General features: G+C 66.0%; 3 protein-coding genes across 3 annotated transcripts; 1 reads left to right on the top strand and 2 right to left on the bottom strand.

Annotated features, from left to right (window-relative positions):
• Positions 1-68: 68 nt before the first annotated feature.
• Positions 69-19964, bottom strand: SUPT5H (SPT5 homolog, DSIF elongation factor subunit). The gene is given in 31 exon segments (XM_082076816.1): positions 69-361; positions 1245-1333; positions 1336-1339; positions 1421-1624; positions 2290-2458; positions 3113-3271; positions 3381-3486; positions 4268-4398; positions 5130-5232; positions 5318-5422; positions 5507-5591; positions 5679-5804; positions 7084-7230; positions 8724-8870; positions 8977-9132; positions 9211-9347; positions 10182-10275; positions 10364-10469; positions 10581-10651; positions 11512-11601; positions 12528-12779; positions 14048-14116; positions 14227-14257; positions 14830-14895; positions 15000-15068; positions 15938-16007; positions 16100-16111; positions 17015-17080; positions 17160-17298; positions 18003-18084; positions 19810-19964. Coding segments are annotated over 30 exon segments (3219 nt in total). The 5' UTR covers positions 18075-18084; positions 19810-19964; the 3' UTR covers positions 69-217.
• Positions 19965-20860: 896 nt separating this feature from the next.
• Positions 20861-23420, bottom strand: MED29 (mediator complex subunit 29; the record flags this gene model as incomplete). The annotated part of the gene is made up of 4 exons (XM_082076820.1): positions 20861-21210; positions 21892-21976; positions 22629-22687; positions 23178-23420. 4 exons carry the CDS (start codon positions 23418-23420, stop codon positions 20977-20979), a joined length of 621 nt encoding a protein of 206 aa, XP_081932946.1. The 3' UTR covers positions 20861-20976.
• A 34-nt stretch (positions 23421-23454) lies between these two features.
• PAF1 (PAF1 homolog, Paf1/RNA polymerase II complex component) lies at positions 23455-27218 on the top strand (the record flags this gene model as incomplete). The annotated part of the gene is made up of 8 exons (XM_082076817.1): positions 23455-23557; positions 23937-23966; positions 24439-24531; positions 25360-25481; positions 26374-26440; positions 26553-26654; positions 26737-26842; positions 26934-27218. Coding segments are annotated over exons 1-8 (855 nt in total), but the record flags the coding sequence as incomplete, so codon positions are not given.
• Positions 27219-27567: the final 349 nt, after the last annotated feature.

Raw genomic sequence — 27567 nt, 5'->3', positions numbered from 1 at the left:
CCCCCGGTTCCCCCCCCCCCCAATCTTATAGGGGAACCCATGGGAAAGGAGCACAGAAGAGGGGGGGCTGCACCCACAGGCGTTTATTTGACACCTAAACCTCGCTACAACCAGCAGAGAAAGGGGGAAAAACAAGAGAAAGGGGGTAGAAATAAACCAGGGGGGGACACGCGAGGGCGGGGGGGCAGCGGGGCGGGGGGGGCGCGGGGGGGCCCCCTCAGGCCTCCAGCAGCTTGCCCAGGAAGCGCAGGTTGAGGATCTTGAGCTGCTCCTCCAGGTCCATGCGCACGATCCCGTCCTCGCCGTCGATGCTGAGCAGGATCCCCGTGGCTTCCCGGTCCTCCCCCAGGATCACCTTGACCTTGGGGGGGCGGGGGGGGGCGTCAGTGCCGCGGGGGGGCGGGGAATGGGGGTTTTGGGGTGCGGGGGGGAATCCGGGGGGTGGTTTTGGGGTCCCAAAGGGGCTGGGGAAGCACCTGAGGGGATCGAGAAGGTGCATAAAGGACCATGGGGGAGCGTTTTGGGGGGGCTGGGGGGTCTAGGGAGGGGGGGAATGGGGGTTTTGGGGTGCAGGGGGGAATCCGGGGGGGGGTTTGGGGTCCCAAAGGGGCTGGGGAAGCACCTGAGGGGATCGAGAAGGTGCATAAAGGACCATGGGGGAGTGTTTTGGGGGGGCTGGGGGGCTCCAGGATAAGGGGGTGGGGCTGAGGGGGTCCAGGATGGTTGGGGGGGTCTAGGGAGGGGGGAGAATGGGGGTTTTGGGGTGCGGGGGGGAATCCAGGGTGGGGGTTTGGGGTCCTAAAGGGGCTGGGGAAGCACCTGAGGGAACTGAGAAAGTCCATAAAGGACCATGGAGGAACGTTTTGGGGGGGCTGGGGGGGTCCAGGATAATGGGGGGGATCTCGGGGGGGTCCAGAATGGTTGGGGGGGGGGGGAGGGGGGAGAATGGAGTATTTTGGGGGGTGTTGGGGTCCCAAAGGGGCTGGGGAAGCACCTGAGGGGAGCGAGAAGGTCATAAAGGGACCACGGGGGAGCGTTTTGGGGGGGCTGGGGGTCTCAGATGACAGGGGGGGCCTGGGGGGAGGAGAATGGGGGATTTTGGGGGAATTGGGGGGTCCCAGGGAACATGGGGAAGCACCCGAGGAGACTGAGAAGGTCCATAAAGGACCATGGGGAGCGTTTTGGGGGGGTCCAGGACGGGGGGGGGCCCCGAGTGGCTGTGGGGGGGCCCAGGGGGGCGGTACCTTGTTGCTCTTGGTGGGGGTGACGGGCTCCAGGTGCTCGCTGGAGATGCTCACGACCTTCTCGCTGTCCTTCAGGTACACCGAGCACATCCGCCCTGCGCGGGGGTCAGAACGGGGGGCTCAGCACCACCCCGACCCCCCCCCCCCCGCACCCCAAACCCCCCCCCGGGGCTCACGGTGACGCTGCGGATGACGCCGGTCTGCCCCACGGCCTGGCTGTCCAGGTACGTGTCCTTGACCTTGACCTGGATGTCGGTGGTGACCCAGTCGCTGGAGTTCTGCTCGATGCCCGAGCCGGGGGTGTGCGGGTTGTACCCCCCCGGGGAGGGGGCGCCGGGGGTCATGGGGCTGTAACCCACCGGGCTGGGGCTGGGACTGGCCTGGGGGGGAACACACACAGTTAGGGGGGGGCAATGGGACTTTGGGAGGTTCAGGGTGGGTCAGGGTGTTTCAGGGGTCTCGGGGTGGGGTCAGGGAGGTTTGGGGGACTCAGGGGTCTCTGGGGGGGCTCAGGGAGGTTTGGGAGGCTCAAGGAGGTTTAGGGGGACTCTGGGTGGGTCAGGGAGGTTTGGGGGGCTCAGGGAGGTTTGGGGGCCTCAGGGGTCTTGGGGGGGTCAGGGAGGTTTGGGGGGGGTCAGGAGGGTTTGGGGGGCTCTGGGGTCTCGGGGGCGGCTCGGGGAGGTTTGGGAGGCTCAAGGAGGTTTAGGGGACTCTGGCTGGGTCAGGAGGGTTTGGGGGACTCAGGGGGGTTTGGGGGTCTCTGGGGGGCTCAGGGAGGTTCGGGGGTCTCAGGGCAAGTCAGGGGAGGTTGGGGGGCTCTGGGGGCTCAGGGGGGTTTGGGGGTATCTGGTTTTGGGGTACCTGGTAGGCCATGGGGGAGGGCGTGGGGTGGTAGTTGGCCAGCGAGTGGCTGTTCTGGTAGCCCAGGGAGGTCTGGGGGCCTCTGGGGGGCTCAGGGAGGTTTGGGGGTCTCAGGGCAGGTCAGGGGAGGTTGGGGGGCTCTGGGGGGCTCAGGGGGGTTTGGGGGTGCCTGGTTTTGGGGTACCTGGTAGGCCATGGGGGAGGGCGTGGGGTGGTAGCTGGCCGGCGAGTGGCTGTTCTGGTAGCCCACGGGGCTGGGGGCCACCTGGTGGTAGCTCTGGGGGGAGGGGCTGGGCTGGTACGAGCCCTGGGGGGAGGGGACGGCGTAGGGGGAGAACTGCTCCGTGTTGTACCTGCAGGGGGCACCCGTCAGCAAGGGGGATTTGGGGTCCCCCGGGGGGGTTTGGGGTCCCCCAGGGGCAGTTCTTCCCCCCCAGACCAGGGTTTGGGGTCCCCCGGGGGGGTTTGGGGTCCCCCAGGGGAAATCTGGGGTCCCCCAGGGGCAGTTCTTCCCCCCCAGACCAGGGTTTGGGGTCCCCTGGGGGGGATTTGGGGTCCCCCAGGGGCAGCTCCTCCCCCAGAGCAGGACTTGGGGTCCCCCCCATCCCAGCATCCCCCCAAAGCCCCAGTTTTGGGGTCCCCCCCACCCGCCATCCCCCCAGAGAGGCAGTTTTGGGGTCCCCCCCACCCGCCATCCCCCCAAAGAGGCAGATTTGGGGTCCCCCACAAGCAGTTTCCCCCGCCCAGGGCTGGGATTTGGGGTCCCCCATTCCCACCACTGGCCCCAATCTGAGGTCCCCTCTGCCCCCCCATAGCCACATTTTGGGGTCCACCCCCCACTCTGCCATCCCCCCAAGCCCCAGTTTTGGGGTCCCCCCATCCCCTCCAACCTTAATGTGGGGTCCCCCCTGTGCTGCCATCGCCCCCACGCCCCTATTTGAGGTCGCCCCGTCCGCCCCAAAGCTCCAATTTGGGGTCCCCCCCCAGGTTTTGGGGTCCCCACTCACATGGCGGGGGTGCCGGGGGTCTGGGGGTTGTAGGGCTGGGTGACCTGCGGGGACGAGGGGTCGGGGTACCCCGGGGTTTGGGGGTTCGGGGTCCCCCCGTAGCCCTGGGGGGAGGGGGTGGGCTCGTCGTCGAAGCCGTACTCGAAATCCTCATCCGCCCTGGGGGGGACACAATGGTCAGCGTGGGGTCCCCAAAGAGGGGGGGACTCCCCCACAAATGGGGGGACACCCCAGAAACGGGGGACACCCCAGAAACGGGGGTACCCACCGGGACGGGGTGTTGGGGTTGTTGGGGTCCCAGGCCCCGCTCTGGGCGGGGGTGCGGCTGCCGTCGTGCAGGGGGGTCTGCGAGCCGTAGTGGGGGGTGCGGCTTCCTGGGGGGGCACAGAGGGGGTGTCACTGTCCCCTGGCCCCCCAAAACCCCCCTGATCCCCCCAAATCCTGTTGCCATCCCTCAAGCCCCCCAGGTCCCCCTGAGCCGTAGTGGGGGGGGGTGGATGCCTGGGGGGGGACACAGGGGGACGGGGGGGGTGTCATTGTCCCCTGTCACCCCTGAGTCCCCCTGAACCCCCCCTGTGTCCCCCAAAGCTCCCCAAGTCCTGTCACCCTCCCTCGAGCCCCGCCTTGTCCCCAAGGTCCCCCCATGTCCCCCTATTGTCCCCAAGGTCCCCCCCATGTCCCCTCTGTGTCCCCCAAGGTCCCACCCCCTATGGTCACCCCCATGTCCCCAAGTCCCCCCGTGTCCCCAAGGTCCCATCTCACCCTGTCCCACCCCCGATGTCCCCGGGGTCCCCCCCATGTCCCCAAGGTCCCATCTCACCCTGTCCCACCCCCGATGTCCCCGGGGTCCCCCCCATGTCCCCAAGGTCCCATCTCACCCTGTCCCACCCCCGATGTCCCCGGGGTCCCCCCCATGTCCCCAAGGTCCCATCTCACCCTGTCCCACCCCCCCAGGGTCCCCCCCATGTCCCCCCATGTCCCCAAGGTCCCATCTCACCCCATCCCACCCCCCCAGGGTCCCCCCCATGTCCCCCCATGTCCCCAAGGTGCCACCTCACCCCGTCCCACCCCCCCAGGGTCCCCCCCATGTCCCCCCATGTCCCCAAGGTGCCACCTCACCCCGTCGCACCCCCCAGGGTCCCCCGTGTCACCCACCGTCGTGCAGGGGGGTCTGTGACCCGTACATGGGGGTCCGGGACCCGGAGCCGTACATGGGGGTCTGGGAGCCGTACATGGGGGTGCGTCCGTACGATGATGTCATGCCCCCCCCGGGGCGCCGCGACCCCCTGCGGGGACGATGGGGAGTCAGGGGGGGCACGGGGACACCCCCAAAGAGCCTGGGGGCTCCCAGGGCCACCCTGAGCCCCTGGAGGGTCCCCAGGGGCCACCCTGACCCATTTGGGGGTCACCCCAAAGGTCACCCTGACCCATTTGGGGGTCCCCAAGGGCCACCCTGACCCATTTAGGGGGGTCACCCCAAGGGCCACCCTGACCCATTTAGGGGGGTCAACCCCAAGGGCCACCCTGACCCATCTGGGGGTCCCCAAGAGCCACCCAAATCCTTGGGGGTGCCCAAGGGCCATCTGGGGGTCCTCAAGAGCCACCCCAGCTCCTTGGGGGGTCCCCAAGGGCCATCTGGGGGTCCTCAAGAGCCACCCCAACTCCTTGGGGGGTCCCCAAGGGCCATCTGGGGGTCCTCAAGAGCCACCCCAACTCCTTGGGGGGTCCCCAAGGGCCACCCTGACCCATTTGGGGGGTGACCCCAAGGGCCACCATGACCCATCTTTGGGTCCCCAAGAGCCACCCCAGCTCCTTGGGGGGTCCCCAAGGGCCACCCTGACCCATCTGGGGGTCCGCAAGAGCCACCCCAACTCCTTGGGGGTCCCCAAGGGCCACCCTGACCCATCTGGGGGTCCACAAGAGCCACCCCAACTCCTTGGGGGTTCCCCAAAGGCCACTCTGACCCCCTGGGGGGGCACCCCGAGCCCGTTTTGGGGGTCCCCGCGCCCCCACTCACACGGTGGTGAGGCGCTGCCGGTCCACCGAGATGGTTTGGCAGGTGGAGTGCAGCTCCACGCGCGCCGTCGACTCCGTCGCGTCCTTCACCACCCCGATGTAACCTGGGGGGGGACACACGCGGGGGGGGCTCAGGGTGTCCCCAAGGGTCCCCTTTGTCACCTGGGGGGGTGACAGAGCGCCACCCACCTTTGTAGGGTCCCTGGGAGATGCGCACGGTCTGCCCGATCAGGTCGTTGTCGCGGCGCCCGCGCCCGCGGCTCATCCCGCCGCCCCCGAAACCCCCGCGCTGGCCTGGGGGGGCACAAACGGGTTGGGGGGGGCTTGGGGACACCCCCCCCAGCTTTGGGGACACCCTGGGGCCAGCCCAGCGCTCACCGGCCCCGCTGGGGTGCATGGGGCTGCTGATCCGGGGGCTCATGGGGGCGAAGCCGCCGACGGTGAAATTGGTGACGTCCCGCGGCTGCCAAAGAGAAAACAGGAGTTGGGGGGGGACACACGGTAAAATGGGGGGGGGACGGTCCCCCGGGGTGTCCCCAAGCGTCCCCACCTTGGAGCCGCCGGCCAGGACCAGGTGCCGCGTCTTGCAGACGAACATCCCGCCGTTCTCCACCAGCTTCTTGCAGTGCAGGAAGGCGAAGCCGCGGAACAGGTGCCGGATCTCGCCCTCCCGGCCCTGCCCCCGCAAAACGGGGGGGGACACCCCCAAAAGTTACGGGGGAACCCCAAAGAGGGGAATGGAACCCCCCCTTGGAAACGGGGGCGCAAAGAGGGACCCCAGTCCAGCCCATGAGGGACCCAGCTCAGCGCTGGGGCAGACCCAGAGCACCCCGAAAATGCCATGGGGGGGCCTAAATGCCATGGGGGGGCCCTAAATGCCATGGGGGGGGCCCAAAGTGCCATGGGGGGGCCCTAAATGCCATGGGGGGGCCCAAAGTGCCAAGGGGGGCCCCAAATGCCAAGGGGGGGCCCCCCCAAAGCACCATGAAGGACACAGAGGGAACAAGAAGGAACCCCAAGAAACCCCCCAGTGCCACGAGCGGCCCCCAAAGCATCAAGAGGGTCCCCAAAGTGCCATGGGGGGGGCCCCAAAATACCATGAGGGGGCCAAAAAGCCATGGGGGCCCCCCAAAGCACCATGAAGGACACAGAGGGAACAAGGAGGGACCCCAAGAAACCCCCTGGTGCCACGAGTGGCCCCCAAAGCATCAAGAGGGTCCCCAAAGTGCCATGGGGGGGGACCCAAAATGCCATGGGGGGGCCCAAAGTGCCACAGGGGGGTCCCCAAAAAGCCCTGGGGGCCACCCCAAAGCACCATGAAGGACCCAGAGGGAACAAGGAGGGACCCCAAGGAACCCCCCGGTGCCACGAGTGGCCCCCAAAGCATCATGAGAGTCCCCAAAGTGCCATGGGGGGGCCCCAAAATGCCACGGGGGGGCCCAAAGTGCCACGGGGGGGTCCCCAAAAAGCCCTGGGGGCCACCCCAAAGCACCATGAAGGACACAGAGGGAACAAGGAGGGACCCCAAGGAACCCCCCGGTGCCATGGGGGGGCCCCAAAATGCCACGGGGGGGCCCAAAGTGCCACGGGGGGGTCCCCAAAAAGCCCTGGGGGCCACCCCAAAGCACCATGAAGGACCCAGAGGGAACAAGGAGGGACCCCAAGAAACCCCCCGGTGCCACGAGTGGCCCCCAAAGCATCACGAGAGTCCCCAAAGTGCCATGGGGGGGGACCCAAAATGCCATGGGGGGCCCAAAGTGCCACAGGGGGAGTCCCCAAAAAGCCATGGGGGTCCCCCAAAGCACCATGAAGGACACAGAGGGAACAAGGAGGGACCCCAAGGAACCCCCCGGTGCCACGAGTGGCCCCCAAATCATCAAGAGGGTCCCCAAAGTGCCATGGGGGGGCCCCAAAATGCCCGGAGGGGACCCCCAACCCCCCCCGGCCCCCCGTACCGAGTGGGGCCCGTCGATGACTTTGACGATGTCCTTGACGTGGATGTTGTTCTGCTCCGAGTCCAGCGCCACGGCGAAGCGATTGTCCTTCTTCCTGGTGACCGCCTGGTGCCGCACCGTCACCACCTTCCCGTACATGTTCAGCACCTGCGGGACACGCGGACGGGGGGGACACACGGACATGGGGGGGACACGCGGACGTGGGGGGACACGCGGATGTGGGGGGACACGCGGACGTGGGGGGGGGGCACAAGAATGGGGGGACACCCTCTTGGGTGTGGGACGGACAAACATCCCCATAGGGACCGGGATGTGCGAGCGGGGAACCCGCGGCGGTTTGGGACATTCATGGTGGTTTGGGGACATTGGGGGCAGTTTGGGGACACTGGCGGCGGTTTGGGGACGTTCGTGGTGGTTTGGGGACATTTGGGGTGGTTTGGGGACATTTGGGGACGTTCATGGTGGTCTGGGGACACTGGCGGCAGTTTGGGACATTCATGGTGGTTTGGGGACATTGGGGGCGGTTTGGGGACACTGGTGGTGGTGTAGGGACATTGGGGGCCATTTGGGGACACTGGTGGTAGTTTGGGGACACTGGTGGTGGTTTGGGGACACTGGGGGCCGTTTGGGGACACTGTTTTGGGGACATTTGTGGCTGTTTGGGGACACCAGCGGCCGTTTGGAGACGTTGGGCTGGGGACACTGGGGGCAGTTTGGGGGCATTGGCTGCCGTTTGGGGACATCGGTTTGGTGACACTAGTGGCCGTTTGGTGACACTGGCAGGAGTTTGGCAACACTGGCAGCCGTTTGGAGACATTGGCAACCATTTGGGGACATTGGTTTGGTGACACTGGGGGCCGTTTGGGGACATTTGTTTGGTGACACTGGTGGCCGTTTGGGGACACTGGGGGCTGTCTGGGGACATTGGTTTGGGGACATTTGTGGCTGTCTGGGGACACTGGTGGCCGTTTGGGGACACTGGTTTGGGGACCCTGGTTTGGGGACCCTGGTTTGGGGACAATTGTGGCCGTTTGGGGACACTGGGGGCCGTTTGGGGACACTGGTTTGGGGACATTTGTGGCTGTTTGGGGACACCAGCGGCCGTTTGGAGACGTTGGGCTGGGGACACTGGGGGCAGTTTGGGGGCATTGGCGGCCGTTTGGGGACATTGGTTTGGTGATGCTGGGGGCTGTCTGGGGACATTGGTTTGGGGACCCTGGTTTGGGGACAATTGTGGCCGTTTGGGGACACTGGGGGCCGTTTGGGGACACTGGTTTGGGGACATTTGTGGCTGTTTGGGGACACCAGCGGCCGTTTGGAGACGTTGGGCTGGGGACACTGGGGGCAGTTTGGGGGCATTGGCGGCCGTTTGGGGACATTGGTTTGGTGATGCTGGGGGCTGTCTGGGGACATTGGTTTGGGGACCCTGGTTTGGGGACAATTGTGGCCGTTTGGGGACACTGGGGGCCGTTTGGGGACACTGGTTTGGGGACATTTGTGGCTGTTTGGCGATACTGGCGGCCGTTTGGTGACACTGGGGGCTATTTGGGGACACTGGTGATCATTTGGTGACACTGGGGGCCGTCTGGTGACACTGGTGGCCGTTTGGTGGCAGCGCCGGTGTCCGGGGGGGGTCCCACCTGGAAGGTCTCTCTCTCCAGGCGCACGATGACGCCCACGGTCTGGGGGTCCAGCTGCACCAGCTCCCCCCACTCGTGCTGCCCCCCCACGTCGACGCCCGAGGCCGTTTCGGAGCAGAGCTGCAGGTCCCGCGGCAGCACCTTCAGCTGCGCCAAAACCACCACAGCGTCACCGTTTCCCCGCCGTTCCCCCCAAAAACCGCCCCGCGCGGGGGGGGCCGGCGCCTCTTTGTGCCCCCCCCTCCCAAAATACCTCGTGCATGGTGAGGTCGGAGAAGAGGATGACGAAGTTCTCCTCCACGCGCACGATCAGCCCCGTGTCGCCCTCGTAGCGCCCGGCGATCACCTTGACGTGGTCGCCCATCTTGAAGTATTTGCGCAGCTCCTGCGCCGGGAACTCCAGCATGTCCTGGGGGGGGGGAACGCCGTGTTTAGGGGGCGGGGGAACAATGGGGGGTCCCAGCGTTGTCCCCGGGGGGTCCCCGACCTTCAGGTCCTCGTGCTTGGGCATGATGGTGATCTTGTTGCCGTCCACGCTGAGGATCTTGCCCTGGAGGTTGATGAGCTCCCCCTCGCACACCTCCACGTTGTCCCCCGGCTGGAAGTTGTGCTCCCGCTCCTTCCCTGGGGACAACGGGGACAATGGGGACGATGGGGACCATGGCGGGGCAATGGGGACAACGCTGGGACAATGGGGACAGTGCGGGAGCAACGGGGACCATGGGGACAATGAGGGACAATGGGGACAGTGTGGGGGCAACGGGGACAACGCTGGGACAATGCGGGAGCAACGGGGCCAACGGGGACGATGGGGACAATGTGGGGACAGTGGGGACAATGTGGGGACGATGCGGGGACAATGGGGATGATGGGGACAATGTGGGGACAGTGGGGACAATGGGGACAATGTGGGGATGATATGGGGACGATGCGGGGACAACGGGGACAATGTGGGAACGGGGTCAACGGGGACAATGTGGGGCTAACGGGGATGATGGGGACAATGTGGGGACAGTGGGGACAATGGGGACGATGTAGGGACAACAGGGACAATGCGGGGACAATGGGGGGACAATGAGGGGACAATGAGGATGACGCAGGGACAATGGGGACAATGCGGGGACAACGGGGATGATGCGGGGACAATGGGGGGACAATGAGGATGACGCAGGGACAATGGGGACAATGCGGGGACAACGGGGATGATGCGGGGACAATGGGGGGATAATGTGGGGACGATGCGGGGACAACTGGGATAATGTGAGGACAATGGGGGGACAATGGGGACGATGGGGACAACGCGGGGACAGTGGGGAGGATGCGGGGACAATGTGGGCACAATGGGGATGACGCAGGGACAACAGAGACGATGTGGGGACACCGTGGAGACAATGGGGACGATGTGGGGACACCGTGGAGACAACGGGGACCATGTGGGGCCAGCGGGGCCCCCCGTACCTGTGCTCTCCGTCACCACCTCCAGGTCGATGCCTTCGGGCTGGTCCTCGAACTTCTCGAGCTCCGACAGCGTGGGCTTCACGCCCTCCGTGATCTGCCCGCGGCGCCACACGGTCCCCGAGTGCCCCGCAACGGGGGGTTTTTGGGGCGACAGCGGCGGGTTCTGGGGGCGGCGCACTCACCACGGCCGACATGGCGAAGCTCTTGAACAGGAACCCCTTGCGGCTGTAGCGGTTGCCCTCGAATATGAGGAAATCGCCGTCGGACGCCACGTCCCCTCCCAGGGAGCTGGGGACAGAAGCCGTGTCACCCCCCGAGGGGGGAAATGACGGGGTTGGGGGTGCTGGGGGGTTTGGGGACATCCGAAGTCCCCGTGGCGGGGATGGGACGGGGACGCACCGGATCTTCTCGGCGTCAAAGAGCCGCTGCGGGGGGCGCTTGAACTTCTTCCTCTTGGCGAACCAGTCTTTCTGCGGGGAGGGGGGTCAGGGGGGACAGCGGGGACGGGGGGGGATGGGGTGGGGATGGTGGGGACAGAGGGGGGGACAGGGTGGGAACCGCACTAGGGACAGGGTGGGGACAGGGCGGGGTCAGGGAGGGGACAGGGGTGGGGACTGCACTAGAGACAGGGTGGGGATGGGGTGGGGACACGGGTGGGGACAGGGAGGGGACACGGGTGGGGACAGGGAGGGGACAGGGAGGGGACAGGGGTGGGGACTGCACTAGAGACAGGGTGGGGATGGGGTGGGGACATGGGTGGGGACACGGGTGGGGACAGGGGTGGGGACAGGGGTGGGGACAGGGAGGGGACAGGGGTGGGGACTGCACTAGAGACAGGGTGGGGATGGGGTGGGGACAGGGGTGGGGACAGGGAGGGGGACAGGGAGGGGGACAGGGAGGGGGACAGGGAGGGGGACAGGGGTGGGGACAGGGAGGGGACAGGGAGGGGACAGGGGTGGGGACAGGGGTGGGGACAGGGGTGGGGACAGGGAGGGGACACGGGTGGGGACAGGGAGGGGACAGGGAGGGGACAGGGGTGGGGACAGGGAGGGGACATGGGTGGGGACAGGGAGGGGACAGGGAGGGGACAGGGGTGGGGACAGGGAGGGGGACTGCACTAGAGACAGGGTGGGGATGGGGTGGGGACAGGGAGGGGACAGGGGTGGGGATGGGGTGCGGATGGGGTGGGGACAGGGTGGAGATGGCGGGGCGGGATGGGGACAGCACTGGGGACGGGAAGGGGACAGGGTGGGGTTGGGGTGGGGACAGGGGTGGGGATGGGGCAGGGACGGGGACGGGGTGGGGACAGCGGTGTCCCCCCGGCCCTCACCAGGCTCATTCGGGCCTTGATGCGGTCGAAGTCGATGCGCGGGATCATCTTGAGGGAGATCTGGTTCTGGCTGGGCTCCACGTAATCCACCTGCGGCACGGAGCGGGGACAAAGGGACACGCTGGGACACTGGGGACAGCCTGGGGACAGCCTGGGGACAGCCTGGGGACAGCCTGGGGACAGCCTGGGGACAGCCCTGCTGCTGGGTCACCCCCTGGCCCAACCACAGAGCAGCTTCCCCAACACCGATGGGACCCCTGACGTACTCAGGGGCCACCAAAGACTTGATCTGCAGGGACTGGGGACAGCTGGGGACACATTAGGGACCCTCAAGGACACCGTGGGGACACATTAGGGACACCCCTGCTACTGGGTCACCCCCCTCGTCCAACCACAGCCCAGTTTCCCCAGTGTAGATGTGACCCCAAAAACCTGACATGCAGGGGCTGGGGGACATGGGGACACTTGGGGACACTCAGGGCCACCCTGGGGACACTTGGAGACACTCAGGGCCACCTTGGGGCCACTCAGGGTCACTGTGGGGCCACTTGGGGACACATTAGGGACACCCCTGCTGGTGGGTCTCCCCCCTTGTCCAACCACAGCCCAGTTACCCAATGTAGATGTGACCCCAAAAACTTGATCTGCAGGGGCTGGGGGATACAGGGACACTTGGGGACACCCAGGGACACTTGGGGTCAATCAGGAGCACACAGGGCCACCGTGGGGCCAGTTGGGGACACCTTGGGGACAATCCTACTGGTGGGTCACCCCCCTCGTCCAACCACAGCCCAGTTTCCCCGGTGTAGATGTGACCCCAAAAACCTGATCTGCAAGGGATGGGGGACATGGGGACACTTGGGGACACTCAGGGTCACCTTGGGGACAATCCTACTGGTGGGTCACCTGCCTCATCCAACCACAGCCCAGTTTCCCCGATGTAGATGTGACCCCAAAACTTGATCTGCAGGGGCCACGGGGCCACTTGGGGCCACCCGGGGCCACCCGTTTGTCACCTGGGCGATGTCGTCCTTGTAGATGCCCCTCTTGAGGCGCACCCAGGCCTTGGGCTTGAGGTTGGTGACCTCCTTGACCACCTTGAGCACGTCGGTCATCTCCTTGATGGGCACCATCTGCTGGTTCCAGTAGCCCACGCGCAGGTTGCCCACGCCCTCGATGGCCTGCTTGACGTGCGTCTGCTTGTAGGCCTCCACGTAGATGTAGCCCTTGACGTGCTCGGGGGCCACCACCGACTTGATCTGCAGGGGCTGGGGACACAGGGGACGGTTGGGGACACGTTAGGGACACGTTTGGGTTGGTTGGGGACAGCCCTGGTTGGGGTCACCTCCACTGTCCAACCACAGAGTGGCTTCCCCAACGTTGATGGGACCCTTGATGTGCTCGGGGGCCACCACCGACTTGATCTGCAGGGGCTGGGGACACGGGGGACGGTTGGGGACACGTTAAGGACACGTTTGGGTTGGTTGGGGACAGCCCTGGTTGGGGTCACCTCCACTGTCCAACCACCAAGTGGCTTCCCCAACGTTGATGGGACCCTTGACATGCTTGGGGGCCACCACCAACTTGATCTGCAGGGGCTGGGGACACGGGGGACGGTTGGGGACACGTTTGGGTTGGTTGGGGACAGCCCTGGTTGGGGTCACCTCCACTGTCCAACCACAAAGTGGCTTCCCCAACGTTGATGGGACCCTTGACGTGCTCGGGGGCCACCAGAGACTTGATCTGCAGGGGCTGGGGACACGGGGGACGGTTGGGGACACGTTAAGGACACATTTGGGTTGGTTGGGGACAGCCCTGGTTGGGGTCACCTCCACTGTCCAACCACAGAGTGGCTTCCCCAACGTTGATGGGACCCTTGATGTGCTCGGGGGCCACCAGAGACTTGATCTGCAAGGGCTGGGGACACGGGGACACAAGGGGACATGTTAGGGACACATTTGGGATGGTCGGGGACACGCTGGGGACAACCCTGGTGGGGGTTTTCCAACCATCGCCCAACCACAGACCCATTTCCCCAGCACTGATGGGACCCTTGACGTGCTTGGGGGCCACCAGAGACTTGATCTGCAGGGGCTGGGGACATGGGGACACTTGAGGACACCTTGCGGACACCTGGGGACACTTTGGGGACAGCCCTGGTGGGGGGTCATCCCCCATGTCCAACCACGAAGTGGTTTCCCCAACATTGAGCTGACCCCAAAGACTTGATCTGCAGGGGCTGGGGACACGGGGACACTTGGGGACAGTGAGGGACACCTTGGGGACACACTGGGGACACTCGGGGACACCTTGGGGACACCCCTGCTGGTGGGTCACCCCCCTCGTCCAACCACAGCCCAGTTTCCCCACTGTAGATGTGACCCCAACGACTTGATGTGCAAGGGCTGGGGGATGCGGGAACACTTGGGGACACTTGGGGACACATGGGGACACATTGGGGACACTTGGGGACACATGGGGACACCTGGGGACACCTGGGGACACCTGGGGACACTTGGGGACACGTCCCCCTCACCGTGTCGGTGAACTGGTAGGCGATGAACTTGCGCATGAGGGCGATGGCGGTGGCGCGCTCCTCCCCGATCTGGGCCAAAAAACGGCGATTTTGGGACCGGGGGGGCAAAAAACGTTAATTTGGGGAGTGGGGATGCGGCCCCTCCCCCCTCCCCCATCCTCCACCCTCCCATCCCCCACCTTGCACTTCACAGTCCAGAGATTCGGGTCCCTGTTGGGGGGGGGGGGGGAGAAATAAAACCCACCATTATCATCAGTTTTGTCCCAATTTCCTCCTTTCTCACCCCAAAACCACAAAGCCTCCCCCCCACCATTTCACTCCATTTTTCCCCCAAAATAATCCGGCATTTTTCTATCCCCACCAAACCCCAATTCCCTGTTTTTCCCCCCAAACCCCCAGTGGTTTCTTCCTCCCCCAAACCCCTTTTTCCTCTTTTTCCCCCAAAAACACAAACCTTTTTCACCCCCCCTTACCCAAATTTCCTCCTTTTTCCCCCAAAACACGAACCTTTCTCACCCCCCCTTACCCAAATTTCCTCTTTTTTCCCCCAAAAAGCCCCATTTGCTTTTACCCCCCCATGAAAATCCCTTTTCCTTCTCCCCCTCGAAACCATCGAGACTTTTACCCTCCCCCAAAACCCTATTTTTTTTCCCATAAATCTTCTTCTCCCCCCCCCATGGTGATTTTTCTGTGTCCCCCCAAATGGTGATTTTTGCCCCCCAGCCCCCCATGGTGGTTTTGCCCCCCGGCCCCCCATGGTGGTTTTGCCCCCCCGCACTCACTTGACCCCCGGCAGCAGCTGCTGTTGGGTGATGTCGTCCGAGAGCTCGTCGGAACCGCCGTAAACGCTTCAAAATTAACGCAATTAACGCAATTATGACAAGGGGGGGGCCCAGGGGGGTGGGGGTCGTGGGGGGGGGGTCGCAGGGGGGTCGGGGACCCCAAAACTCACGTTTCTCCCACCGAGGACTTGGCGTATTTCTTCATGTAATACTCGCCCAGCTCCTCCTCGCGCTGGTCCCTGGGGGGGCAGAAACGATGGGGGGGTCGGGGCGGCCCCCGGCGGACAGACGGACACAGGACGGACAGAGGGACGCGGGGACGGACAGAGGGACGCAGGATGGGCGGTGCAATGCGGGGATGGACAGAGGGACAGGGGATGGACTGAGGGATGCGGGGATGGACAGAGGGATGCAGGATGGACAGAGGGACGCGGGGATGGACAGAGGGACAGGGGGACGGATGGAGGGATACAGGATGGACAGAGGGACACGGGGATGAATGGAGGGATACAGGATGGACAGAGGGATGCAGGATGGACAGAGGGATGCGGGGATGGACGGAGGGACGTGGGGACGGACGGAGGGATACAGGACGGACAGAGGGACACAGAGGGACACGGGGATGGATGGAGGGATACAGGATGGACAGAGGGATGCGGGGATGGACGGAGGGACGTGGGGACGGATGAAGGGATACAGGACGGACAGAGGAATACAGGACGGACACAGGGATACAGGACGGACACAGGGATACAGGGCGGACAGAGGGACATGGGGATGGATGGAGGGATACAGGACGGACAGAGGGACGCGGTGACGGGTGGAGGGATACACGATGGACAGAGAGACACAGGGATGGACAGAGGGACGCGAGGATGGATGGAGGGACACGGGACGGACAGAGGGAAAGACAGAGGGACGCAGGATGGACGGCGGGACGTGGGGACGGACGGCGGGACGTGGGACGGACGGCGGGACGTGGGATGGACGGCGGGATACGGGAAGGACAGAGGGACGTGGGATGGACGGAGGGATACGGGGACGGCTGGAGGGATGGACAGAGGGCTGGACAGAGGGATGCTGGACAGACAGACAGAGGGACGGTCACCTCCAGAGGTTCTGCAGGCGCCGCGCCCCCGAGCGATCCTCGTCCAGCACCACGTTGTCGATGTTGGAGGCTGCGGGGGGGGGACAGCGTTGGCACCCCGGGGGGGCACGGGGACTGGGGGGGGCGTTTGGGGGGCAGGGACTTTGGGGGGTCAGGACTCACCTTCGATCTCCTCTGCGGGGGGAGGAGGCGGCGGAGGATGGAGGATGATGGAGACATGAGCAAACCCCGGGGGGGGATCAGACGGGGGGGGGAACAGGGGGAAATAGAGGAGGGAGTGGGGGGAGAAGAGGAAACGGGGGATAGAAAGGGACAGGAAAGCAAGAAAATAGCAGGAAAAGGAGAGAAAACCAGGAAAAACAAGGGGAAAAAAGGGGGGGAATGGGGAAAGGAGGGGGAAAAGGGGGAGGGAAGGGGGGGGATAAAGGGGGGGAAGTGGGGGAAAAAGGAGGGGGGAGAAAGGGGGAGGAAGAGGGGTGGAAAGGAGGGGGAGGAAAGGGGGGGGAGGAAAGGGGGGGGAGGAAAGGGGGGGGAGGAAAGGGGGGGGAGGAAAGGGGGGGGAGGAAAGGGGGGGGGAGGAAAGGGGGGGGGAGGAAAGGGGGGGGAGGAAAGGGGGGGGAGGAAAGGGGGGGGGGGAGGAAAGGGGGGGGGGGAGGAAAGGGGGGGGGGAAAGTTGGGGGTGAGGTAAAGGGGGGGGTCAGAAAAAGCAACAGAAAAGCCCCAGGCGAGCGCAGATGAGATGAGTCAAGTGGACGGACACGAGGAGGGAAGGACAGACAGACACTGGGGGGGTCCCCAAAGTTCTGGGGCTCCCCAAGGCCCCGGGGGAGCCCCCAAAACTCTGGGGGGGGGGCCAGAGCTCCAGGGTGCTCCCCAAAGCTCTGGGGGGGGCCCAAAAGCTCGGGGGGGGTCCCCAAGATCTGGGGCTCCCAAAACCTCTGGGGGCTGGGGTCCCCAAAGATCTGGGGCTCCCCAAGGCCTCGGGGGGCCCCAAAACTCTGGGGGGGTCCCCAAAGCTCTGGAAGGGTCCCCAAAGCTCTGGGGGGCTCCCAAGGTTGGGGGGTTCCCCCTCCTCACCTTTCTCCAGAATGTCTTCGGCTCCATCTTCCCACTGATCTTCATCCTCATACTCATCGTCGACATCTGGGGGGGTCAGGGGGGTGAGCGGGGCTGGGGGGGCCGCAGCGACCCCCCCAAACTGCAGCGCCCCCCCAAACCTCACCGGCCTCGTCCAGGATGAAGCCGCCGTGCCGCGGTTTCTTGGCGGGGCGGTCGTCGTCTTCCTCCTCCTCCTCCTCATCGTACTCCTCCTCCTCCTCCTCCTCCTCCTCCTCCTTCTCGCTGGCGCGCTCCTCCTCGGCCTGGGGGGGTTTGGGGGGGCTGAGAGAGGTTTTGGGGTTCGGGGGGGTCTGAGGGAGGGGTTGGGGGGAGGGACCTCTCGGTGACCCCCAAAGGGCGCTGCCTTCGGCCTCACCTCGGCCTCCTCGCCCTGGGGGGGTTTTGGGGGTTTAAGGGGGTTCAGGGGCTTTGGGGGGTCACCTCAGTCTCCTTGACCTGGGTGGGTTTGGGGGTTCAGGGGCTTTGGGGGGTCGGGGGGGGTCCAGGGGGGTTTGGGGGTCACCTTGGTCTCCTCAGCCTGAGGGAGTTTGGGGTTCAGGGAGTTTGGGGGGGTCCAAGAGATTTGGGCTCCTTGGCCTTGTGAGGTTTGGGGTTCAGGGGGGCTTGGGGGGGGTCCAAGGGGTTTGGGGGGTCACCTTGGCCTCCTTGGCCTTGCAAGGTTTGGGGTTCAGAGGGGTTTGGGGTTCAGGGGGGTCACCTCAGCCTCCTTGACCTTGCGAGATTTGGGGTTCAGGAGGGTTTGGGGGGGGGCCAGGGGGGTTTTGGGGGTCACCTCGACCTGGGGGGGTTTGGGGGTTCACCTCGGCCTCCTCGGCCTGGGGGTGTTTGGGGGTTCAGGGGGGGTTTGGGGGTTCAGGGGGGTCGCCTCGGCCTCCTCGGCATGGGGGTGTTTGGGGGTTCAGGGGGATTTGGGGGTTCAGGGGGGGGTTGGGGGTTTGGGGGTCACCTCGGCCTCCTCGTTCTCGCTGCTGCGCTCGCTCTCGTCCTCCGAGAAGTTGCTGTCGTCACTGTCCGACATGGTGGGGGGGCTGCGGGGAATAACGGGGTGAACTGGGGAATGGGGGGGAACCGGGGAATGGGGGGGAACTGGGGAATGGGGGGGAACTGGGGGAATGGGGGGGAACTGGGGGTGAACTGGGGAATGGGGGGGAACTGGGGAATGGGGGTGAACTGGGGGAATGGGGGTGAACTGGGGGTGAACTGGGGAATGGGGGGGAACTGGGGAATGGGGGTGAACTGGGGGAATGGGGGTGAACTGGGGGAATGGGGGGGAATGGGGGAATGGGGTGAACTGGGGAATGGGGGGGAACTGGGGAATGGGGGTGAACTGGGGAATGGGGGGGAACTGGGGAATGGGGGTGAACTGGGGGAATGGGGGTGAACTGGGGGAATGGGGGGGAATGGGGGAATGGGGGTGAACTGGGGAATGGGGGGGAACTGGGGAATGGGGGTGAACTGGGGAATGGGGGTGAACTGGGGGAATGGGGGTGAACTGGGGGTGAACTGGGGAATGGGGGGGAACTGGGGAATGGGGGGGAACTGGGGGAATGGGGGTGAACTGGGGGAATGGGGGTGAACTGGGGGTGAACTGGGGAATGGGGGTGAACTGGGGAATGGGGGGGAACTGGGGAATGGGGGGGAACTGGGGAATGGGGGTGAACTGGGGGAATGGGGGGGAACTGGGGAATGGGGGTGAACTGGGGGAATGGGGGGGAACTGGGGAATGGGGGTGAACTGGGGAATGGGGGGGAACTGGGGAATGGGGGTGAACTGGGGGAATGGGGGGGAACTGGGGAATGGGGGTGAACTGGGGGAATGGGGGGGAACTGGGGAATGGGGGTGAACTGGGGAATGGGGGGGAACTGGGGAATGGGGGGGAACTGGGGGTGAACTGGGGGAATGGGGGGGAACTGGGGAATGGGGGTGAACTGGGGAATGGGGGGGAACTGGGGAATGGGGGTGAACTGGGGGAATGGGGGGGAACTGGGGGTGAACTGGGGGAATGGGGGGGAACTGGGGAATGGGGGTGAACTGGGGGAATGGGGGGGAACTGGGGAATGGGGGTGAACTGGGGAATGGGGGGGAACTGGGGGAATGGGGGTGAACTGGGGAATGGGGGGGAACTGGGGAATGGGGGTGAACTGGGGGAATGGGGGGGAACTGGGGGTGAACTGGGGAATGGGGGGGAACTGGGGAATGGGGGTGAACTGGGGGAACGGGGGGTGAACTGGGGAATGGGGGGGAACTGGGGAATGGGGGGGAACTGGGGAATGGGGGGGAACTGGGGGTGAACTGGGGAATGGGGGGGAACTGGGGAATGGGGGGGAACTGGGGAATGGGGGTGAACTGGGGGGGCTGCGGGGAAAGGGGGTGAACTGGGGGGGGAATGGGGGTGAATTGGGGGGGGAATGGGGGTGAATTGGGGGGGAATGGGGGGGCCGGGGGGGGAATGGGGGTGAATTGGGGGGGAACGGGGGTGAATTGGGGGGGAATGGGGGTGAACTGGGGGGGGAATGGGGGTGAATTGGGGGGGAACGGGGGGGCCTGGGGGGGAATGGGGGCTCCGGGGGTGTCCGGGGGTTCCGGTAACGGGGTGTCCGGGGTTCCCGGGGTGTCCGGCGGCCCCGCCCCCGCGCTCGGCCTCACGGGAGCCCCGGATCGGGCCCCGGATGGAGCCCCGGATGGAGCCCCGGATCGAGCCCGGATCGGGCCCCGGGGGCTCCGAAGCGCCCGCCCCCCCTCCCCGGGGTTACCGGCGGCTCCGCTCCGCGCTCTCCGGCCTCAGCCCCGCCCGCCGCAGCTTCCGCTTCCGGCTCCGCTCCCGGTTCTCGGTCCGGTTCCGCTCCCGCTTCTCGGCTCCGGTGTCGCACCCGGTTCGCTCGGCCTGGGCCTCGCCGCCGGTTTCCGGTTCCGGTGACAAGTTCCGGTCCCGCCTCCCCCCCCCCCCCGCCACCGCGTCAACGCCTCTCGCGGGGGCGTGGCCAGGCCTGATTGGCAGCTGCGGCGACGGCGGCGCCGAGGGGCCAAACGACCGAGCGACGCGAAGGCGGCGAAAGCGCTTGGGGGCGGCGGGAGCGACGTCACACGGCCCGACCGTGACGTCACGGGGCAGCTTGCGTCACCCAGCGTCCTGGGGTCCCCCCCCCGTCCCACCATGGGCAGAGGAGCCAAAATCACACAAAAACAGTTTATTTACCAAAAAACAGGCGTTTTCTCCCCAAATCTCAGGGGGTCCAACACATCCAAATCCCCCCAGAATTCAGGACCCCCCCCGGGGGGCCAGTGCCCCAAAACCCAGGGCTGGGACCCCCCAGACCCCCCTGTATCCCCCCTTGGCAGGTTAGGGGGGGTCCCTGACCCCAGGGGGGTCCCCAATAACTCAGAGACCCCCCAAATAAACCAGGACCCTCCCTAAATAAATCAGGACCCCCCCCAAATAAATCAGGACCCCCCCATCCACACTCAGGCCCCCACATATGGTACCAAGACCCCCACACATGGTACCAGGACCCCCCAAATCTCCCCGTATCCCCCCCCAGCTGTTCAGGAGGGGGGTCCCTGACCCCGAGGGGGGTTTCCCAATAACTCAGGGACCCCCCAAGTAAATCAGGACCCCCCTCCCATCCACACTCAGCCCCCCACACATGGAACCAGGACCTCCAAACCCCCCTTGTATCCCCCCATAGCTGTTTGGGGGGGGTCCCTGACCCTGAGGGGGGTTCCCCAATTACTCAGGGACCCCCCAAATAAATCAGGACGCTACCAAATAAATCAGGACCCCCCCCTCCATCCACACTCAACCCCCCATATATGGTACCAGGACCCCCACACATGGAACCAGGACCCCCCAAACCCCCCCGTATCTCCCCTTGGCGGTTCGGGGGGTGGGTCCCTGACCCCGAGGGGGGGTCCCCGCTAAGTCAGGGCCCCCCCGGGGGGGGCAGCTTGCCGGTGATCTTGTTGGCCCCCTCCAGCAGCGCGTTGTGAATGTCCTTGGCCCCCGCGATCTGGGCCTTGATGAGCGGCAGGTACTGGGTGTACGGGAGGGTCTCCCCCGCGCCCCCCCCCTCGCCCTTGGGGGGGGCGGCCGGCACCAGCGCGGGGGCGTGTTTGGCGCTGTCGAAACTCTGCGAGAGGCACTCGTGGGCCAGGCGCTGCGGGGGGGCGGGGGTCAGCAAGGGGGGGGGACTCTGGGGGGGGGAACTGGGAACACACTGGGGGAGTCCTGTGGGGGTCCCGGGGGCTCTGAGTGGGATCCTGGGGGTGTCTGAGGGTGTTATGGGGGGGACTGAGGTGTCCTGGGGGGGTCCCAGGGGGTCTGAGTGGGATCCTGGGGGTGTCTGGGGGTGTTATGGGGGGACTGAGGTGTCCTGGGGGGGTCCCAGGGGTCTGAGTGCGATCCTCGGGGTGTCTGGGGGGGATCCTGGGAGGTCTGGGGTATCCTGGGAGGGTCCCGGGGGTCTGAGTGGGATCCTGCGGGGTTCTGGGGGTGTCATGGCGGGGACTGGGGTGTCCTGGGGGGGTCCTGGGGGGTCCCAGGGTGTCTGGGGGGGATCCTGAGGATGTCAAGGGGGAGGTCTGGGGTATCCTGGAGGGGTCCCAGGGGTCTGAGGGGGATCCTGGGGGTGTCTAGGGGGGATCCTGGAGGCTCTGGGGGTGTCGGGGGGAGTCTGGGGGGTCCTGAGGGGGGTCCTGGGGGTGTCTGGGGAGATCCTGGCGGCTCTGGGGGTGTCACAGGGAGGTCTAGGGGGGGTCCTAGAGGTGTCATGGGGGGTCTGGGGGGGTACAGAGGGTGAGAGGGCTCTCACTGGGGGGGTCATGGGGAGGTCACTCACCAAGCACAGCTCTAACTGGTCGCAAAGGGCGTAAAACTCCTCCAGGCTCTTGTCGAAACGCTGCAGGGGGCCCTCGGCGCTCTTCCTGGGGGGGCACTGGGGGTACTGGGGGCACTGGGATGGGGCTGGGGGGCACTGAGGGGTACTGGGATGGGGCTGGGGGTCACCGGGGGACACTGGGATGGGACTGGGGGGCACTGGGATGGGACTGGGGGATACTGAGGGGTACTGGGATGGGGCTGGGGGGCACTGGGGGACACTGGGATGGGACTGGGGGGCACTGGGATGGGACTGGGGGATACTGAGGGGTACTGGGATGGGGCTGGGGGTCACCGGGGGACACTGGGATGGGACTGGGGGGCACTGGGATGGGACTGGGGGATACTGAGGGGTACTGGGATGGGGCTGGGGGGCACTGGGGGTACTGGGGGCACTGGGATGGGGCTGGGGGGACACTGGGATGGGGCTGGGGGATACTGAAGGGCACCGGGGGGCACTGGGATGGGGCTGGGGGGACACTGGGATGGGGCTGGGGGATACTGAAGGGCACCGGGGGGCACTGGGATGGGGCTGGGGGGCACTGGGGGTACTGGGGGCACTGGGATGGGGCTGGGGGGACACTGGGATGGGGCTGGGGGATACTGAGGGGCACCAGGGGGCACTGGGATGGGGCTGGGGGGCACTGGGGGCACTGGGATGGCACTGGGGGCACTGGGGGGCGGGGGGGGGTCACTCACTGCCCGTTGTCGATGTTGGAGTTCTGCACCAGGTTCTGCGCCGCCACCTTCATCAGGGTCTGGGGGGGACACGGAGGGTCAGGGGGGGACACACGGAGCCCCTCCCCCCCCGGCTCCCCGGCGTGTCAGCTGAGTCGTGTACTGGGGGGACACTGGGAAACGGGGACACCCCCGGGACCCCCAAACAACCCCCGCCCCTTCCCATGGCCCCGCGCCTGCGCCCGCAGGCCACGCCCACCCCCGGCGGCAAGCTACGCCCTCTCCCCCCGGCATAGGCAAAGCCCTGCGCCCGCAGGCCACGCCTCCTCCCGGCGGCAAGCCACGCCCTCTCCCCAGGCATAGGCAAAGCCCTGAGCCCGCAGGCCACGCCCACCCCCGGCGGCAAGCCACGCCCTCTCCCCCCGGCATAGGCAAAGCCCTGCGCCCGCAGACCACGCCTCCTCCCGGCGGCAAGCCACGCCCTCTCCCCAGGCATAGGCAAAGCCCTGCGCCCGCAGGCCACGCCCACCCCGGCGGCAAGCCCCGCCCCCCGCGTCAGGCCCCGCCCACCTGCAGGCTCTCCTTCAGCTGCGGGATGAGCAGGCGGAAGCGCTGCACCGGGTCGAAGTCCTGCGCCTGCGCGGCCGCCACCTGCGCGGGCAGCGGCGGCTGCGCGGGGGCCTGGCCCGGCCCCGCTCCCGGCCCGGGCGCTGCGGGCAGAGCCGGCGGCGGCCCCGGTCCCGGCCCCGGTCCCGGTCCCGTTCCCGTTCCCGTTCCCGGCCCCGCGGGCGGCTGAGGGGGAGGCGCCGCCATCGCGCCGGGCTGCCGCTCCCGCCCCGGAAGTGACGCCGCGCGGAGGGGTCCTGGGCGCCGGAAGTAGGCGTCCGCCGCGCCGCCGCCATGGCGCCCACCATCCAGACGCAGGCGCAGCGGGAGGAGCCGGGACACCGGTAACGGCCACGTCACCGCCGTGACGCCACGCCCGCCGCCGTGACGTCACGGGGGTGGGGGAGGGCGGTTCCGCGCCGGTTTGGGGTCCACGAAGTGATGTCAGCGGGCGGGAGCCGTCGTGACGTCATAGCGCACGGGGGAGGGGCTTGTGGATGGGGGGGTCCTTTCGTGACGTCATAGGGGGGGTGCCTGTATCATATCGTGACGTCATGGGGGAATGCCTGGGTCCGGGGATACACGTGGGTCCTGGGGTGCCCTAATGACGTCATAGCGCGGGGGGGGGGGGGGGAAGGCTTCATGACGTCATAGCGCACGCAGAGAAGGGGGGGCGGGGCCCGGACGCCTGGGTCCCCCCACTCCCCTCCCCTCCCCCCCCAGGCCCAGCTCCCACCGGACGCTGCCCGAGAGGTGAGTGACCCCTGTGACCCCTGACCCCCCGTGACCCCCTGACCCCCCGACCCTGTGACCCCCAACTCACCCTGACCCCCCCAAACCCTCTGACCCTGTGACCCCCTGACCCTGTGACCTCCAGGTCTCCCATGTGATCTCCTGACCCCCCCATGACCCCCTGACCCCCCATGACCCCCCTGATCCCTATGTCCTTCCTGACCCTGTGACCCCCCCGTGACCCCCTGACCCCTCGTGCCCCCCTGACCCCCATGACTCCCTGAGCCCCTGTGACCCCTCTCACCCCCCGACCCACCACGACCCCCATGACCTCCTGACCCTCCCGTGACCCCCTGACCCCTGTGACCCCTCTCCCCTGACCCGCCGTGACCCCCCTGATCCCCATGTCCCCCTGGCCCTGTGACCCCCCTGTGACCCCTCGTGACCCTGACCCCCCCGTGACCCCCGTGCCCTTGACCCCCCGTGCCCCCAGGTCGGGCGTCGTGTGCCGGGTCAAGTTCTGCAACAGCCTCCCCGACATCCCCTTCGACCCCAAGTTCATCACCTACCCCTTCGACCAGAGCCGGTAGGGGGGCTGGGGGGCCCGGGGGGGGGTTGGGGGGTCCTGGGGCTGTTTGGGGGGGTCCTGGGGGTGTTTTGGGGGTCCTGGGGCTGTTTTGGGGGGGTCCTGGGGGTGTTTTGGGGGTCCTGGGGCTGTTTTGGGGGGGTCCTGGGGGTGTTTTGGGGGTCCTGGGGCTGTTTTGGGGGGGTCCTGGGGGTGTTTTGGGGGTCCTGGGGGTGTTTTGGGGGGTCCTGGGGGTGTTTTGGGGGGGTCCTGGGGCTGTTTTGGGGTCCTGGGGGTGTTTGGGGGGGTCCTGGGGAGGGTTTTGGGGGGTCCTGGGGGTGTTTTGGGGGGTCCTGGGGGTGTTTGGGGGGGTCCTGGGGGTGTTTTGGGGGTCCTGGGGGTGTTTGGGGGGGTCCTGGGGGTCTTTGGGGGGTCCTGGGGGTGTTTTGGGGAGGATTTTGGGGGTTTTCAGGGGGTTTGGGGGGGATTTTGGGGTCTTGGGGTGTCCCAGGGGTTTAAAGGGCGATTGGGGGGGTTGGGGCTATTTTGGGGTGTTTTGGGGGTGTTTTGGGGGTATTTTGGGGGGGGTTGGGGGTGTTTTGGGGGTATTTTGGGAGGTTTGGGGTGTTTTGGGGGTATTTTGGGGTGTTTTGGGGTGTTTTGGGGGTATTTTGGGGGCTTTTGGGGTATTTTGAGGGTGTTTGGGGGCTGTTTGGGGGGTGTTTTGGGGGTATTTTGGGGGGTTTTGGGGGGGTTTTGGGGTGTTTTGGGGGTGTTTTGGGGGTATTTTGGGGGTATTTTGGGGTGTTTTGGGGGTATTTTGGGGTGTCTGAGGTGCCGCCCCCCCAGTTTCGTGCAGTACAAGGCGACGTCGCTGGAGAAGCAGCACAAACACGATTTGCTGACGGAGCCGGATTTGGGGGTGACCATCGACCTCATCAACCCCGACACCTACCGCATCGACCCCAGCGGTGCGGGGGGACCCCAGAAATGGGGGGGGTACCCCAAAATGGGGGGGGACCATCGACCTCATCAACCCCGACACCTACCGCATCGACCCCAGCGGTGCGGGGGGACCCCAAAAATGGGGGGGGGTACCCCAAAATGGGGGGGGGACCCCAAAATGGGGGGGGGACCATCAATCTCATCAACCCCGACACCTGTCGCATCGACCCCAGCGGTGCAGGGGACACCCCAAAAATGGGGGGGGTACCCCAAAATGGGGGGGGACCATCGACCTCATCAACCCCGACACCTACCGCATCGACCCCAGTGGTGCGGGGGGGACCCCAAAAATGGGGGGGGTACCCAAAACGGGGGGTGACCATCGATCTCATCAACCCTGACACCTATCGCATCGGCCCCAGTGGTGCGGGGGGGGCCCAAAACGGGGGGGGACCCCGAAATGGGGGAGACAACACCCCAAAACGGGGGATCCCAAAACAAGGGGGACCCCAAAATGGGGAGGATCCCAAGTGGGGGATGTCAAAACGGGGGGGACACCGAAACAGGGGGTACCCTGAAATGGGGGGATCCCAAAATGGGGGGGACCCCGAAATGGGGGGTACCCTGAAATGGGGGGGATCCCAAAATGGGGGGGACCCCGAAACAGGGGGTACCCTGAAATGGGGGGGATCCCAAAATGGGGGGGACCCTGAAACGGGGGGGACACGAAACAGGGGGATCCCAAAATGGGGGGGATCCCAAATTGGAGGGACCCCAAGACACGGGGGACACCGAAACGGGGAGGAGCCCAAAATGAGGGGGACCCCAAAATGGGGGGAGACCAAAATGGGGGAACCAGAAATGGGGGGGACCCCAAAACTGCAGGGGGGGGCAACAAATCCCCTATTGCCCCCCAAGTGCTGCTGGACCCGGCGGACGAGAAGCTGCTGGAGGAGGAAATCCAGGCGCCCACCAGCTCCAAAAGGTACCAAACCCCCCCAAAATAACGGGGGACCTCCCCAAAAAAGGGCTGGGGGGGCTCTCGGGGTTCCCCCGAACCCCCAGGGGGGGTCCCCAATATTTTGCGCCCCCCCCAGGTCGCAGCAACACGCCAAAGTGGTGCCGTGGATGCGCAAGACCGAGTACATCTCCACCGAGTTCAACCGCTACGGCGTCTCCAACGAGAAACCCGAGGTCAAGTGAGTCCGGGGGGGCGCGGGGGGGTCCCCGCGGTGGGGGGGGCCACGCTGACCCCCCCCTTTTCCCACCCCCCCCCCGCAGAATCGGCGTTTCGGTGAAACAACAGTTCACCGAGGAGGAGATTTACAAGGACCGCGACAGCCAAATCGCCGCCATCGAGAAAACCTTCGAGGACGCCCAGAAAGCGGTGAGGGGGGGCACGTCGGGGACCCCCCCGGGGTATTCGGGGGGGGCACAAAGCGCTGACCCCCCCCCCCGTGTGTGTGTGACCCCCCCAGATCACCCAGCACTACAGCAAACCGCGCGTCACCCCCGTCGAGGTCATGCCCGTGTTCCCCGACTTCAAGGTAAAAAATAGGGGGGGGGCGCACTTTGGGGACCCCCCCACTTGGGGGCGGACACCACAAATCCCCCCCCGCTCTGCCAGGGGGGGAACTGAGGCACAGACCCCCCCTTGTAGAGGGAAGTTTTGGGGGCAAAACAGCCCTTTTCAGGACTGGGGGGTTGTTGCCCCCCCCAACACCCCCATTTTTAACCCCAACACCCCCATTTTTAACCCCAACGCCCCCTTTTCCCCCCCCCATTTTTTTACTCCCCACACCCACTTCCCCCCTCCCAATTTTTACCCCCGCCATTTCTCACCCCCATTTCCTCCCCCCCCATTTCCCCCCCCCATTTTTACCCCCACCCCACATTTCCCCCCCCCCACACCCCGTTATTATTATTTACCCCCCATTTTTACCCCCCTATTTCCTCCTCATTGCCCCCTTCATTTCCTCCTTCCCATTTTTACTCCCCCATTCCCCCCCATTTTTACCCCCCATTTTCCCCCCCAATTTTATCCCCCATTCCCCCCCCATTTCCCCCCCAATTTTATCCAACATTCCCCATTTTGCCCCCCCATTTTTACCC

Source organism: Streptopelia decaocto, assembly GCF_964273445.1.
Source record: "Streptopelia decaocto genome assembly, contig: HAP1_SCAFFOLD_684, whole genome shotgun sequence".
NCBI classification, from domain to species: domain Eukaryota; kingdom Metazoa; phylum Chordata; class Aves; order Columbiformes; family Columbidae; genus Streptopelia; species Streptopelia decaocto.
This window is presented reverse-complemented; position numbering and strand designations above follow the sequence as displayed.